The sequence below is a fragment of the Larus michahellis genome, chromosome 19 (genome assembly GCF_964199755.1).
Source record: "Larus michahellis chromosome 19, bLarMic1.1, whole genome shotgun sequence".
Classification (NCBI taxonomy): domain Eukaryota; kingdom Metazoa; phylum Chordata; class Aves; order Charadriiformes; family Laridae; genus Larus; species Larus michahellis.
Window position 1 is genome coordinate 3911655 of NC_133914.1, and position 14531 is coordinate 3926185.

Below are 14531 nucleotides of genomic sequence, written 5' to 3' on the forward strand. Positions count from 1 at the left end.
GCGTTAACAGGAGGGTGGGTGAGGTGGTGGTGAGCGGTGCAGAGCAGGGTGCGTGGTGCGTGGAGGAGCATTTGTCTGTCTGTCTGTGCTGCTTCAGCTGCTCCTTCCTTTCTGAAAGCACTTCAGTGGCTGCATTTAAACCACCCGTTTCCGTCCCAGCCTGGCACAAGCTGTAGCATCGTCCCAGGCAGTGTGGGGTGCTCGGGGGGGTTCCCATCCTTGGTGAGGCTCTGAGCAGGGTACAGGACCGGGGGGCATGTGTGATGCCTTGCGAGCGAGGCCGGGAGCATGGGGTGGCCAGCTGCCCATCCATCACACGCGAACTGCCTTCACCCCAGCATGCTCACCCGGCTTTGGCCACTGAGGATGGGAGAACAGTGGCAGCACCCTTGGCTTTTGAGGAACACAGGGTCTTCACTGGCACCCCCTGTTCCTAGCTGGGACACGAGGTAAATGCAGCATCTCTCCTGTCCTTGGTTTTTCCTTTTCCTCTTCAGAGTTGGGACCTGCTGCCGTCTGTCGGGCGCGGAGTCCCTGCCCTCCTGGAAGCTCTTGTCTCCCCAGGAGACTGCTTCCACCCGGCTTCCGTCACTTCGACCTCAGCCAGCGCCGGGATGGTTGACCGCGCAGCACCCACACCCGGCGCGGGGAGTGGTGCCGGGGTTTATGGCTTATCTCCCATCTCGCCTTTGCAGGGAGGCTGAGTCACCGGGGGTTACCCCAGGGCCGCCTCTCGCCATCCCCCGTCTCCCGGCAGCCCTTGCAGGGAGCTGCAAAGTTTGTCCCCGCTGCTTCGGAGGCAGCCGAAGGAGGCTGAATACAAGGCAGCGAAGCCTTCAGGGATATGTTTTGTTTGCAGCGAGTGGAGACTCCTCTCCAGGAGCCCTGTTGCTCCCCAGGGCCATGGGACGCCTCGGGAGGGCTTTGGTTTGTTGCCTCCTGCTCAAAGCAAAATCTTTAAGTGTAAGAGCTGCAGGTCCTGGGTTACCAGCTCCGTGTCTGGAGGTTGGATCCTGCGGTGCAATTTCAGGCTTAGAAATACCCACACGACTTCCAGTTTGGTCCTAAGTTTATCTCTGTATTTAGGACCCTCCTTCCCACCCCCCAGCATGCCAGGGAAGAGGCTGGTGGCCTCCTTGGCGATTGCAAGGGAGAGCAGAGACCTCTCCCCGGCCAAGCTTCACCCGCGCGATGGGCTCCTCGGGGCTGCTGGTGGCCGATTTAGCGAGTCGTAGCCCATCACCTGAATCCCTGCAGCTGTGTGTGGGCTTAGCTAGCGGCAAATCCCGTCTTAGCCTCTGCGGAGAGGTGATGGTTGGCGCAGGGTAAGGTTATTGCCGTGCGCAGGGTGGCACCGAGCCCTCCCCTGCGGCTGATGCCCTTGGTTATGGTGTGGGCACTCACAATTAAACTGACAGGTCTTAGAGGGTCGCTACCACTTGCTGTGGCTCATGGAAAAAAATCTGGGGGGTTGTTTTTGTCTCTGCCGTGTCTCCTTCCCCCAGTACCTCGTGAGAGCTCCCAGCTGCTTGGGCACGGGGGTCCAAGCAGTAGCTAAATCAATACCCTGCTCATACCCAAACGCTCCCTCAGGGCTTGACGGGGGTATCCTTGTGCATTTGGGAATTCAGGAACCTCTTTGTCTCTCTAGAGCTCCCGGAGAACTGGACGGACACCCGTGAGACGCTGCTGGAGGGGATGCTCTTCAGCCTCAAGTACATGGGCATGACGCTGGTGGAGCAGCCCAAGGGAGAGGAGCTTTCCGCGGCCGCCGTCAAAAGGATTGTTGCCACCGTGAGTGTCCGTGCTGGAGCAGAGCCCTGGCTCCTGCTGGCCAAACAAGTCTGTCACCAGGGAGAGTTTCAAAAGCCGCAGGTCTGGAGGCAGTGCTCTCCGTCTGCAGGCTGGGGGGTGTCCGGATTGCAGGTCCGGCCCTGACAGGGGTGAGCAGGCATCTGGTTGTGCAGGTAGGAATGCATACGGCGGCACTGGGAAGCCCTTGAGACCAGCCCTGGCCTGCGGATGGGGCAGGCTGCGGAAAGCTGGTGTGACGTGTCTGAGCTCTGGCTCCCCTTGATAAGCTTGGGTGACCCTGGGTGTGGAAGAACCCTCTGACCTGGTGAAATCAGCCTTCCCCAGGGCCATCTCTCCTCTTGCAAGGCAAGGAAAGCGGTTTGAGTGCAGCCGGCACGTGACTAGGAGCTGGCGTACAACTCTGGCTTCTCCTTCCCGGGATTGGGAGGGTTAAGAGGAGAAGGGAGCAGGAAAGCTTGCTCCGGTTCCCAGCCAATACAGCCGCCGTCCTGCTGTAACCTCTGTTACAAGAGGGACTCATTTTCAGCCATCCTCTTGCACCAAGCCTCCCTGGAGCCCCTGCTTACCAGGCTCCAAGTAAAATTAACGCTCTTTAAGCCCTTATAAAACTGAATGAGGCAAAGACCCAATCGTACAGTTAACCGTCATAAAACTCAATGGGGTGGCGAACTGCGTCGGGTAATGACGGATCCATTCCTGGCATGTGCTGAGCAAGATGGGAGGGGAGCGCTGGCATGAAACGGGAGCCGCTGGCAGAGCCCTTCACGTCTGCTCCGATCAGCCCCGAACGGAGCCTTTAAATAAAAGCCCCAGGGCTGAGGCCAACCTCGGAGGGGCAGGACCGACCGACCGCCGCCCTGGATGTGGCTCAAGTGAGTTCCCCGGGGAGCAGGGCTGAGGATCCAGGTCTGCAGCTAGCTACCTCTGTATTTTTTATTTTTTTTTTTTTTTTTTTGGAGAGAAGCTAGGCGGTGAGCTGAACGTAACCTGAAGGCTGAAAGCACAAGACGAGTAAATAAGAGAAAGTGGCCCCTAAAAAGTCTAGTTGGTTTTTAAGCCGGTGTCCTGACCTTGGTGTGGGGGATGCTTTGCGGCTGGAGCCGGGTTTGGCAGCACAGCTCCGATCCAGCTGCCTGGGAGCCCACATCCTGCAGCAACGTCCTCCTCCCATGTTGATGCTGGTGTCCCCCTCTCTCCGGAGCTGGCCCTAAAGACAAAACTCCCCGGGGTTTCACCCGAGTTTCTGCTCAGCCAGAGCAACCGCTGCTCCATGCTGGTGGCCGGGGGGAAATCCTCATGGAAGTGCTGGGCTGGAAATACCTCCAGGTGGGGTGGGGTGGAGCGTGTGTGTCCTTGTCCCCTTAATGCCAGCAAAAATCACTGCTTCAGGGAAGGAAAAGTTTTAACAAGTGCCTTATCGCACCTGGTAGTAAATTCAGTTTCTAGCACTAACGAGTGCTATTAATATGCTTATTAGGTAGCGTGTACCTGGAGTCTCTGCTCCACTTACGTACCTTTGGACGTATCGGTGTTAAAAGCCTGTAACTTTCCTCTCCCCCTTTTCCGTCCAAAGGCAAAAGCAAGTGGAAAGAAACTGCAGAAAGTGACTCTGAAAGTCTCGCCCAGAGGGATCGTGTTAAACGACAGTGGAACAAATGAGCTGATAGAGAACGTCTCCATATACAGGTGGGTTATGGGATGCGCTTCGGCGGGTGCCTGCCCCGAGGGTCCCCGATGGCTCCTGCCGGGGTGTCGCAGCCCCTCGCCTGGGCGGGCTCCAGTCCCCCCCGGGCTGAGCTGACTCTCGCTGGCCACCACGTCTTGCAGAGGTGCGGGGAAGGAGGTGGTTGCTCAATTTAAGGTAAACTTACGTCTGGTGCACTCAGTGTTCAGCTGGGGGTAAGGAAAGACGTGACGAGCCTGGAGGCGTCGTGTGTGTGCAGACTGCAGCCGAGTGCTCCATGGCCACGCGTGGCTTTACCGCCTGTTCTTGGCAATAGAAACGCCAAAGCATCCGGGGCGGTAACACGAGTTGAATACGGAGGGTGGTCAGAGCAGCTCCGAGCGGGTGAGGACGCCGGAGCCGGGGCTGCCCTCCCCTCGCTGGCCGCTCTGCGCCTCTGATGTGTTTAAATAGCTCTGACGAAGAGCCGGGCTGGGCCAGCTGCTGAGACCCAGTACTGGTGTGGGGAGGGCGAGGAGGGGTTATGCCATATCCGCTCCTTGGGCTTTGGCAAGTATTTCTTCCAAAGAGGCTGGAAGCAGGCGCTCACCTCAGCTCTGGCCCTTTCCATCTCCTCCTTCCCTTCTCCCTCTACATCCCCCACACTCTGCTTCTGTCCTTCGCCTGCTGCTCTCTCCCCCTTTGCTAAATGTGGGGTGGGGAGCGCTGGGTTGGGGCACGCTCTCTAACCAGATGACTAACCCGCTCGCTTTTCTCCAGTTCAAACTAAGCAGCCGCGTACGGCCAGGGGTGCTGAGCCCCGGGAGATAAACCCGCTGCTAAAGAGCAGAGCTGGTGGGATCACTGCCCTGGTGTAGAAGAGGCAGAGCCGTGGGGCCGGGGCTTTTAGATCCTGCCTTAAATTCTGCCCGGATGCTTTAACAGCGGGGGATAAAGCTGTTCCTCCCGGTCATTGCTTGTGTACGAGCATCCCCTCGATTCAGTTGACTGAAGTCAGCGTATCCTGTTGATGTGGGGACCGATGCCGCTCCCCGGAGATGCTGGTGCTGTGGGGTCACGGCGAAAGCCGTCTGTGTGCATGGGGGGGTCATCTCGCCGCTCTGCGAGCATGGTGCTCCCAGGGCTTTCCTCTAACACCTCTGCTGCCTTCTCTTTGGCTCTTCTGCTCACCGGGGAGATGCCAGCTCTGAGCTCTTGCCCCGGATCAGGTGCTTGGGCAGGACGGGGTGGTCACGGCTAAAATGCAGCCACCGTCCCCAAACGTGCCGCGGCAAAGGCCTCGGTCCTAAACACGCTTCAGAGGCGGGTGAGAGTTGTCCTTTCCCTGGAAATTCATGGCCATCGTATATCGAGCTGAGCCTGCGCAGGCGACCTCCCGTGGCTTTGTCACGGTCGTTAGAAGAGTGGCCATGGCGCTTTGGGAACAAATGGGAGAAAGGAGTGAGCATCCAAACGCCTCTTTAATCCAGAGCATGGCTCAGCTCTGGAAAACAAAATATAGGCCATTGAGCAGAGGCACCCTCACACACAACAAACCATTAATGCGGTGTAAATAAATTTTGAATGTGGCTTTTTAAGTCCCAGCATCTGCTGGGAACTGGGACCTTCCCGTCCCCTCCCTGCAAACTCTCAGGGGCAGCGAGAGCGGGAGCTGAAGGGGCAACGTGGGGTTACGGGAAAACTTTTACTGAAGTGTCCCACTTTTTCCTTGGGTTTTCTCTTTCCTTAACACCTGTGTGATCTATCGTGTGCCCCGGGAAGGAGCTTTGCTCGCTGCTAGCGCCTGACACCTTGCACTAAACCTCCAGGGCCGCCCCGATCCATGCTGGCTGGCTTCAGACAAGACGCTGAGTCCTGCAGCTCCCGGCATGGACCGAGCCCTGGGAGGTGGCAGTGGCCGATGCTGAGGGACCCGCTGCCCTGCAGAAGGGAGCTGAGCCCTCGGCCGCAGCCTGGTTGCCCCAGGCAGGTCAGCCCGTTGCTCCTCCAGAGCCTTTTTGGGCATTCCGGAGTCAGCTCTGCCCTGCCCGGGGCTGGGAGAGACGCAGCCACCCTGGGGGTGCTCTGCTGAGGAGGCTGAGCCTCCTTCCCCATGTCCCATGTGCTCAGGGGTCTCGGAGCATCCCGTGCATCCTCTGCATCTGCTACTGCGGATCTCAGAGCCTGAATTTCAGCCTTTCTGCCGCTTTTCTTGGGCACCCCTGCCTCAATTTCTTTCCCTAGTTTAAACCTCGGGATTAAATCATAGGCTGGGAACAAGTCTTTCTCTCTCCTTGTGAGCTTATCCTCCAAGGAAGATCTTCCAGTGTCTCTCTTTGTCAGGCGTAGTCCCAGGCTGGCCCTCTGCAGAGCCTTTACCTCCTCTAACCTGTCCTTTCCCACAAGGTGAAACGTTTTCTCTTCTCTCCTGCCTCTGTGTGTGTGATGCACGTGGTTCACGCCATGGCTGCTCTGGGCTTCTCTTAGCGCTCAAGCCAGTGGCATCGACTCCTCTGCTTTGGGAAGGAGTTGGATTGAAGCCTTTTAACGCTCCTGTGCTCCCTCTGCCTTCCCTGCTTGGCCCCGGAGCTGGAAGCCCAGGGGCAGGCGCTTGCTGCAGGTCAGAGGAGGGTTTGGTTGACCTCCCTTATGCACAGTGCCCCGGACAAGACGTTTCGTTCTGTCTTTCAGGATATCCTACTGCACGGCAGACAAGATCCACGATAAAGTGTTTGCCTACATTGCCCAGAACCAGCTCAATGAGAACCTGGAGTGCCATGCCTTCCTCTGTACCAAACGGAAAATGGTCAGTCCAGAGGAAGAAATGGGGATGTGGTTGTAGGAGGAGGAAGCAGAGAGGGGCCGTGCCAGGGAGATGACACCCTAGTTAGAGCGAGGGGGTTCCCTGCCCCTGCGGACGGCCGCGGGAGAGCACCCACCCTCCTGCCGCCGTCACCGCAGGCCGTTTAATCCCGGCAAACGCTGCCCGGTGCCTGGCCATCGCTCTCGAGCAGGCACGACTCCGGGCTGGATTCAGCCCATTGTTTTGCAGGTAAAAGCCTTTCTGCCCCAAGGTTTGGGGCCGGGGGTGAGAGGACCTGGCCCTGCACCGGCACCTGAAAACCCCCACTGTGCTGCGTCCTGGCTGCTGGGATTCTTCCCTGCTCGGCATCCGCTTTCCCGGGCTGAGCCCGGCGTGGGGAGAGGCTTTGGCAGGCGGGGGAGGTCTCCGGGGAGGCTGGCAGCGAGATGCCCAGGGGCAGCCTCATTGATGGGAGGCATTTAGCCAGTGGTTCTGGGCTCCCCGCCCTGGCTTCCATCCATTTCTTGCCGTTTGAAGCTCCCTGTCCAATTTTTAGTGGCCTCTTTGCAGATGGGGCTGTGTTCTCCCCGCGGGAGCAGCACAAGAGACCCCGCTGCGTGCCGAGGATGGGGCTTGGAGCAGAGACCTGCGTGTAGAAAACGGTCACTGGCTCTTGCTTTCAACCCGCTCGTGGGACTTTTTTCCTGCTGATTCGGTGCATCAGGATGGGCAGGGACCAGGAGAGAAATGGGTCGCTGGGCACCAGCTGTAAATGGGGCAAGGAGAGCCCTGGGGGTCTCTCCAGTGGAGCCAGAGCTGGGGCTGAGCCCCCTCCCCGCAGCAGGAAGGGGATTTAGGGATGAGGAAGGGCAGGTCAGATCCCTCTGCCCCCCAGAATCCTTCTCCTGGATCCTGATAGCGGGATATCCTGGATCTGCAGGGAAACAACCTCCCAAGAGCCATTCCCACCCGGTGCATCCCGGCGCGGCAATTCCCGGGTCCTTATGAGCATCCCTGTGCCCGGAGCGCGGCCACCGCAGCTCTCTTAATATTCTGCACTTCTCCCGGCTTGGTCTTTTTTTCTGGGGAGAGAATAATGGAAGCTACAAGTTGTCTCTCCTTTTCTCAGCGTGCGCTCCCATCCTTGCACGGCGAAGATAAGCCTCGCTCTGCAAATTAAAATTTAAATCTCTCCAGTGCTAAAAGAATTATCTCAGTGGTACATCAGCTCAGTGCGTCTCCCTCCAAAGAAACTTCTCCGAGGCCTTTTGTGGCAAAAACTAGACTTTTTTTTTTCTTTTTTTTTTTTTTTTTTCCTTTGTCTTTAAAACTCATGAACATCGTGCTGGTGAGGTGATGCCCCGCTCCCAGACCAGGGGCCATCCCTGCCCCAGGGCAGGGTCGTGGATGTGCGCACAGCTACCAGTCACGGGCATATAATTAGTCCATATTTTTAGTTCATGGGTAATTCTCAACGGTAGCTGGGTCTATTAAACTTGATTCAGATGTGACAGCTTAAATTGTAAACAGCTGTGAGGAGTTTCATACTTAATTACCATATTTAAGTTTTTGCCATAAAGCGTTTGCACTTCCATCAAAGATGTAAATAGCTCCGACATTCAAATGAGCTCTCCTGCTTTGCGAGCCTTAATTAGCAGCGGTAGGTTTGCCGGGTCCCCTCGCCCCTCCCTGGCTTTTGGGGGACGCCTGTGCTCCCTTCGCGCTCCCCCCACGTCTCCATCCTCCCGGCTATGGGGTGGGGGGGGGATGCTGCGGGTTACGGACCTGGATCTGGGGTTTGTTTAGTTTTGCAACTTCGTAAAACAAACCCAGGCCTCAAGGATCCTGCGGCGCCCCAGCCTTGCGGAGTGTTACTCGTTATCTCCTCGCACTTAAACTGCTCGTGAGCTTTGCCTTCTCCTAATGAAGCTGGCATTTATGTCACTATTTATACATCTCCAGCAACTCGGGCTATTTAAGGCGGTGGGTTTTTTTTTTTTTAACGCTGCACGAGCTCTTGGCTTGGGAAGGTGTCCCTGCTCCTGCTGTGTCCCTGGCTGCTGCAGAGCAAACCCAGGCTGTTGGTCCAAGCCAGCGAGACCCCAGTTTAGCATCAGGGGAGACAGGGGAAGACCCTGGCTCTCTTGTCCTACCTCTAAGATCATTCCCTGTTCCAGAGGGAGCATCCTCCCAGAGGAGGCATCCTCCCCTTCCAGAGCGAGCCAGCAGGGCGAGGGAGGTGATTCTCCCCCTCTACTCCACTCTCGTGAGACCCCACCCGGAGTCCTGCGTCCAGTTCTGGAGCCCCTACTACGAGAGAGATATGGACGTGCTGGAGCGTGTCCGGAGAAGGGCCACGAGGATGATCCGAGGGCTGGAGCACCTCTCCTGTGGGGACAGACTGAGAGAGTTGGGGTTGTTCAGTCTGGAGAAAAGAAGGCTCCGAGGAGACCTTATAGTGGCCTACCAGGATCTTAAGGGGGGCTACAGGAAAGCTGGGGAGGGACTTTTTAGGATGTCAGGTAATGGTAGGACTAGAGGGAATGGATTAAAACTAGAGCTGGGTCGATTCAGACTGGGCGTTAGGAAGAAGTTCTTCATCGTGAAGGTGGTGAGACACTGGAACAGGTTGCCCAGAGAAGCTGTGGCTGCCCCATCCCTGGAGGGGTTCAAGGCCAGGCTGGACGGGGCTCTGAGCAGCTTGGTCCAGTGGGAGGTGTCCCTGCCCATGGCCGGGGGGTTGGAACTAGATGATCTTTAAGGTCCCTTCCAACCCTAACGATTCTATGATTCTATGATCCTTGTGCCTGCCGTTGTGCGCGGTGCTGGGGGGATGGACCGTAGCTCTGCGCATCCCTCCCCAGTGCTGCTGCGGCCGACAGCGGGGTGGTCCAGGGCTCGGCCCGGGCGCTGGTTCCCTTTAAGATGTCGCTTGCTCTGGTGGGTGATGCTGAGCCCAGCCCTGGAGCCGCGTCCCCCGGGGAGCCGTGAGGATGAGCCTGGGACCGTGCAGCACTTGCGCTTGTTATTTTAGACTGTGCTTAGGTGTGGGGTGCAGGAAGAGCTGCTCTTCTCCCCCCATCCATCAGCGCGATGGCTGTGACAGCTGTGTCCCTGCCTCCCCTGTCTTCCCGTTACCCCTAAAGACGGATCTACAATGAGCTGCGTGTCCAACACGGAGCTGGTCTCTGCTTCCATCGATATTTGATTACCCCTCCCCAGCCCGGTGGGGAGCGTGCGGAGCAGGGGACTGGTTGGATCCAGGTTAATGTGAATCTGCAAAGCAAAACCTCCAAATGATTTAAATCTACACGAGGACCCTTCAATAACGTGCTGCCTCATCACTGTCATTCCAGGCACAAGCAGTCACCCTCACCGTGGCCCAGGCCTTCAAAATCGCGTTTGAGCTCTGGCAAGCAGCTAAGGAAGGTGAGTGGTTTTCCCTTCTTGCCGCTCTTCATGTGAAAGCTCAAGGGATGACCTTGGGTTTTTTCCAGCTTTCAAGTGCCTTTTCCTCTCGCCCTCCGAGTTTCCAGGCTGCCGTTAAAGTTGGTCCAACCTCTGGTGCGATTTAAGGCATCTCCCAGGTTTCTCTCAACAGCCTTGTAAATCCTGCCGAGTTCTGGCTGCGCTCCTGTCTCGCAGGCGGGGTGTGAAGGACCTGCTGCTTGTTCTGTGGTACCTCAGCTCTGCCGCTGTCGGGATTTCAGCGTTCACCTTCCACGAGATAATAAAACACACCCAGAGCCTGGGCTGCTGTGGGCAGAGGAGACCTGGTGGCCCGTCCTAGCTGTCCCCCTGTCCCTCCTCCCTAAAAGCTTGCAGGGGAGTGTTCTGCGGGCAGTGACGGGCTCTCCTCCTTTTGCAGAGAAGGAGAAGCGGGAACGGTCCATGTTGGAAGGAGAAGGGCCAAGCAGCCCCAGCTCAGAAGCCGCTGCCCACCCCGACGCACGTAAGTCACCACCAGCGGAGCTTGGCTTGGGTTTGGGGAACAGCCCGAGGGCTGCGGGGCTCCCCCTGCCCGGGGCAGGCTCCTGGCAGGGCTTTGAGGAGCAAAGATTTTGGTCATGGCGGAGATGTTGCCCTCGGCAGAGCGCTTGGGACGCGGTGGCCGCCTGCCGAGTCCTTCCATCTCCCCCTTAAATACCTTGTGCAGCCCCTCGTACGCAGCCCCTGCCACCCCGAATCTGTTTGGGGCAAATTGGCCATAACGTCCTTACGGGCTTAGCGTGGACCCACACCCCCCGACTTTGATTTTGGGTTTGTCTCAGACCCAATAAGACTTGCCATCCCATCGGCTGAAGGAGGTGGACATCCAGGTGCCGCTCTGCCTCCGGCTCCCCGAAGGAAGGAGAGGTGCCTGAAAATAAAACAATTAAATAGTAAAACCCCTCATAATTCAGTGCTTGGCCATGGGTCCTCTGCTGCCTCTGAAACGCAGGACGCGTAGCCAGGGAGAAGTGGGACAAAAGGCTAATCTCTCTTCCCTGCTGGCCATGGAGATAAGAAGATTTGGCATGGAGCAAAACAGCGTTAAACTGGGCTTCCTTCCAGGCTGGCACATCTCGTTTCTTCGTGTGAAGGCCCAGGACTGGAGGAATCTGTCACAAGCGGCGGCACATGGGGATAAAGGAGGCCCGGGGCTGCCACGGGTGTAGGAAGGGGCTCCGGCGTCTGCCTGGGGGATGCTCTGTGGCGGGGGCTCTTCTGCGTCTGCCCTTACTGCGGGGCGATGGGGAGGATTTGAGGCTTCCCTGAAACAACCCAGCCGGCGGCGTACCAGCGGCCCCCAGGCTGTAAGCTGGTCTTCACCCGGTGCGGGATTTGCCCTCGGTCCTATAAAAATAGCGATGCAGCTTTGTAAGGTGCCGAATCGATGCCGTGGGCTGAGCTGAGGGTATCGTCAGGGGTCTGTTCCCGTCCCGGGGGCTGGGATGTCCTGGGGTGGGATGCGTCCGCTTTGCTCGGGGCAGATCCTGACTCACTCTGAACGTAAGTGGGTACCCGGGAGCTCCCCCCTGATGCCCACTCCAGGGATGAGCCGGCCGATCCTCCCCCGTGTCCTTGTCGGGAGTGTTTTGAGTGCCTGATCCGAGCATCCTGAATTATATAGGCTGAAACCACATCCCCGGCTGGGGTGAACGCAGCTCCTCCGTGCTAAAATTTGGGACCATCCTGAAGGAATTTGATGGAACCCTTTGATTCCCACCTCTTGAGGGGAAGCGATTGCTGCAAAAAAGGCTTGCTTTCGTGTCATCTCTCTTTTCCCTCCCCTGCTTCATTCCCTCTCCTCTCTGTCCACAGCAGCAGCCACGGGGAACTTGCTGGATTTAGAAGATCCTGCCAAATCGCCCCTGACCAGCAGCGCGAACTCCCCGCGCTTAGATAACAGCATGTTTGGGCCCAGCTCCTCTGTAAATAACAACGTGGTGTGGGTAAGTGCGTGCCCGGGGCACCGCGGTGGCTGCCGCGAGTGACGCCACCTCCATTTCATGTGCTCCAGGTCCCATCACGGGGCTTTTTTCTTGGATAACCCCCGCCCCGGGAGCTCTGGGGTGACTGAGCCCTTTAGGCGGGGTTTCGGAGGCGCCCAGGCGAGCTGGGTTTCCGTGTCCTACTTGAAAGGATCGATTAGCGTTCGAGTGCCTGCTGCCCTTTTTGGGCTCCGTAAATAAATGAAGGAGATTGCGAGGCACTCCGAGAGACGCCGCTGCCAGATAATTGAATATCACTTATTCTCGAGCAGCGTTTCTCAGTGGTTTGTCACTTAATTGAGAGACCCCCTAACTGCTCTGTTCGGGGGGGAAAAAATCATTACGTTGGTGGCTTTTGTTTACCGTTCACTAAAACCAGGTTATATTTATGTTCGTTATCACTCTTAGTTTTCCCTTGTTCTTGATTGCGGCTGTATCTTGCTTGTGCGAGCGGGGATGGCTTCTCTAAAATATCCTCAGTCATCTGGCTTAATTGTTTCATGGACTGCTAATAGAAAAATAACGCCCCGGACCATCTGCCTGGGTGCGCAGCCGTCGGGGAGCCTCCTCCAGGCCCCAGTGCTCCGTCACCGACTGGGCTGGGGCTGGTGTTTGAAGCCCCGCCTGACTTGGGACCTTCTCCCCGCCACGTGGAAACACGCCTTCTGCTAAATTTTGGAGGATTGAACGATAAAGGCCTTTGCCTGGAGCCTGTTTCTTGAGTCTGCCGGGTCTGAGCCTGAGGCTTTTCAGGTTAAACCTGAAGATCAGCTCTAAGTCATACCAAATCCTGGAGGCTTATCGGCAGCCTCCGATCCCTCCCTTCTTGCAGAGTTTTTATGCTTTACATATTACATTAAGTCTGTGAGTACATCACAAGATTTTGGGAATAGTCGAGTCTGTCCGTAGCGAAGCCCTCGCGCAGAGCCCGTCTTCCTGCACGGCAAACCTTTCTCCCCCCAGCACCTCAGGTGCTTTCCCTGGGAAACGGTGAGAGCAGAGCAGAGATGAAGGATCCCAGAGCTGCTTCCAGGCGGCGCAGGTTCCCCCTGTGCTGCTGCAGAGTTGCTTTCCGGGTTCCTGATCCAAAAAGAGCCCCGAGGGATGCCTGGAGCATCTTCCCGAGCTCTGTCCTGGTCCCTCCTCTTAGCGGGAACCCGCAGCACGTGCCAGTCTCGTGGCGGGACCTGGAAGACCTGAAGGCTGTGGTTAACCCCAGAGAGGGATGGCATCCAGCTGATGGGCCCGATCCGGCCCGTGCAGGCGGCGGGGCAGGATTAGCCTGGTTTGGGGATGGTGGGAACGGGCCAAGCCCAGGGGCAGTGAGGGGAGCGTGGCATCCCTACCCCGAGCCCGCGGACCTGCTCTGAGGAATCCCGTGCCACCGGAGTTACGCCTCTTACCCTGGGGTTTGTGCAGAGAGTGAGATAAAACCTGCCCAAGGAGGCCGCGTGCTGAGAGGAGTGTTGCTTTAGGCACTCAGAAGTGTGTATATATATATATATATATAAATTTTTTATTTTTTTTTTTTGTCTGCTGCGCTCAAGTGCAGAGCCTGGTCTCTAAATACGCTTTTGTGCGTTCTCTTAGCAACTACTTCTCTCTCTTTTTATCTCTTTAACAAAGGAAATGGATGATGGTCTCGACGAGGCATTTTCAAGGTAATTCTAATCGCTCCCTTTACAAGTTCACGCCACCGGGGACCAGCCCGGGAGACTTGACTAGCGACTGGCTTTTAATAATGCTTCTGATCTAATCAGCCGCCGTCATCTGACCTAGGCAGCTGCCCCATCACTGCCTCAGCTGTTAATTGAAAGATAGGCTTTGAGGCTGGCTGATAAGCCAAATATTTTGACAACCTTTTAAGGATGGAGAGAGGCTGTATGTAATAGGGAATTTAATTCCCCAAGCAGTCAGCGCGTCCGCTCCCTCTTGCCGGGGTGGTTTGAGGCTGCCTGTTTCCAGCCCCCATGCTAGCTGTGGCGATGCTGGTCCCAGCTTCTGGCACGGGGGACTTTACGCTTCCTCGTCCCTCCGTGAGGTTTGGATGATCCCTGGGACTTGGTTCCCATCTGTCCCCAGACCAGCAGGGACTGGGGAGAGCAGCCTCCCTGCTCCGCGGGTCCCTGCCGCAGCGTGGCTGCATCGGGGCGACTCTGTTTGGAATTTGCATTTGGAATTCGTGCACCCGGGCGCATTCCGAGTTCGTGGCTGGAGCTTCACGTGGCTTAGTTCCCTTCCCAGTCCAAATTACGAGCTTTCCTGTATGTGCACACCGAGCGCTCCAGCAATGTTAAACAAAACCAGTTTGTTTCAGGTGAGTTTTCCTGTCTGTCCTCATGCGGGCCAGGCCCCTGTGGGGTGATGGGAATCGTAGAATGGTTTGGGTTGGAAGGGACCTTAAAGCCCACCCAGTGGCACCCCCTGCCCTGGGCAGGGACACCTCCCACCAGCCCAGGTTGCTCCAAGCCCCGGCCAACCTGGCCTTGAACCCCTCCAGGGATGGGGCAGCCACAGCTTCTCTGGGCAACCTGGGCCAGGGGCTCACCGCCCTCACAGCCAAGAATTTCTTCCTAATATCCAATCTAAATCTCCCCTCTTCCAGTTTGAAGCTGTTCCCCCTGGTCCCATGGCTCCCCTCCCTGATCCAGAGTCCCTCCCCAGCTTTCCTGGAGCCCCTTTAGGGACTGGAAGGGGCTCCAAGGTCTCCGCGGAGCCTTCTCTTCTCCAGGCTGAACCCCCCCAGCTCTCTCAGCCTGTCCCCACAGCAGAGGGG

General features: G+C 57.2%; 1 protein-coding gene across 11 annotated transcripts in view; it reads left to right on the plus strand.

The window, feature by feature from the left end:
• Window positions 1–14531, plus strand: part of LDLRAP1 (low density lipoprotein receptor adaptor protein 1) — a 38392-nt gene that overhangs the window by 16199 nt on the left and 7662 nt on the right. For 4 of the 11 annotated variants that reach the window (XR_012584196.1, XR_012584197.1, XM_074562731.1 and 1 more), the window contains 8 exons: window positions 1652–1794; window positions 3389–3501; window positions 6170–6284; window positions 9638–9710; window positions 10150–10233; window positions 11586–11716; window positions 13382–13416; window positions 13838–14072. Coding sequence is in view for 5 of the 11 variants with exons in the window: in XM_074562729.1 (XP_074418830.1) it covers window positions 1652–1794; window positions 3389–3501; window positions 6170–6284; window positions 9638–9710; window positions 10150–10233; window positions 11586–11716; window positions 13382–13416; window positions 13838–14072 (929 nt within the window). In the remaining 6 variants the exon portion in view is untranslated. The remainder of the gene's footprint in view (window positions 1–1651; window positions 1795–3388; window positions 3502–6169; window positions 6285–9637; window positions 9711–10149; window positions 10234–11585; window positions 11717–13381; window positions 13417–13837; window positions 14073–14531) is intronic. The other 7 variants (XR_012584198.1, XR_012584199.1, XM_074562732.1 and 4 more) reach the window with 3 other exon arrangements.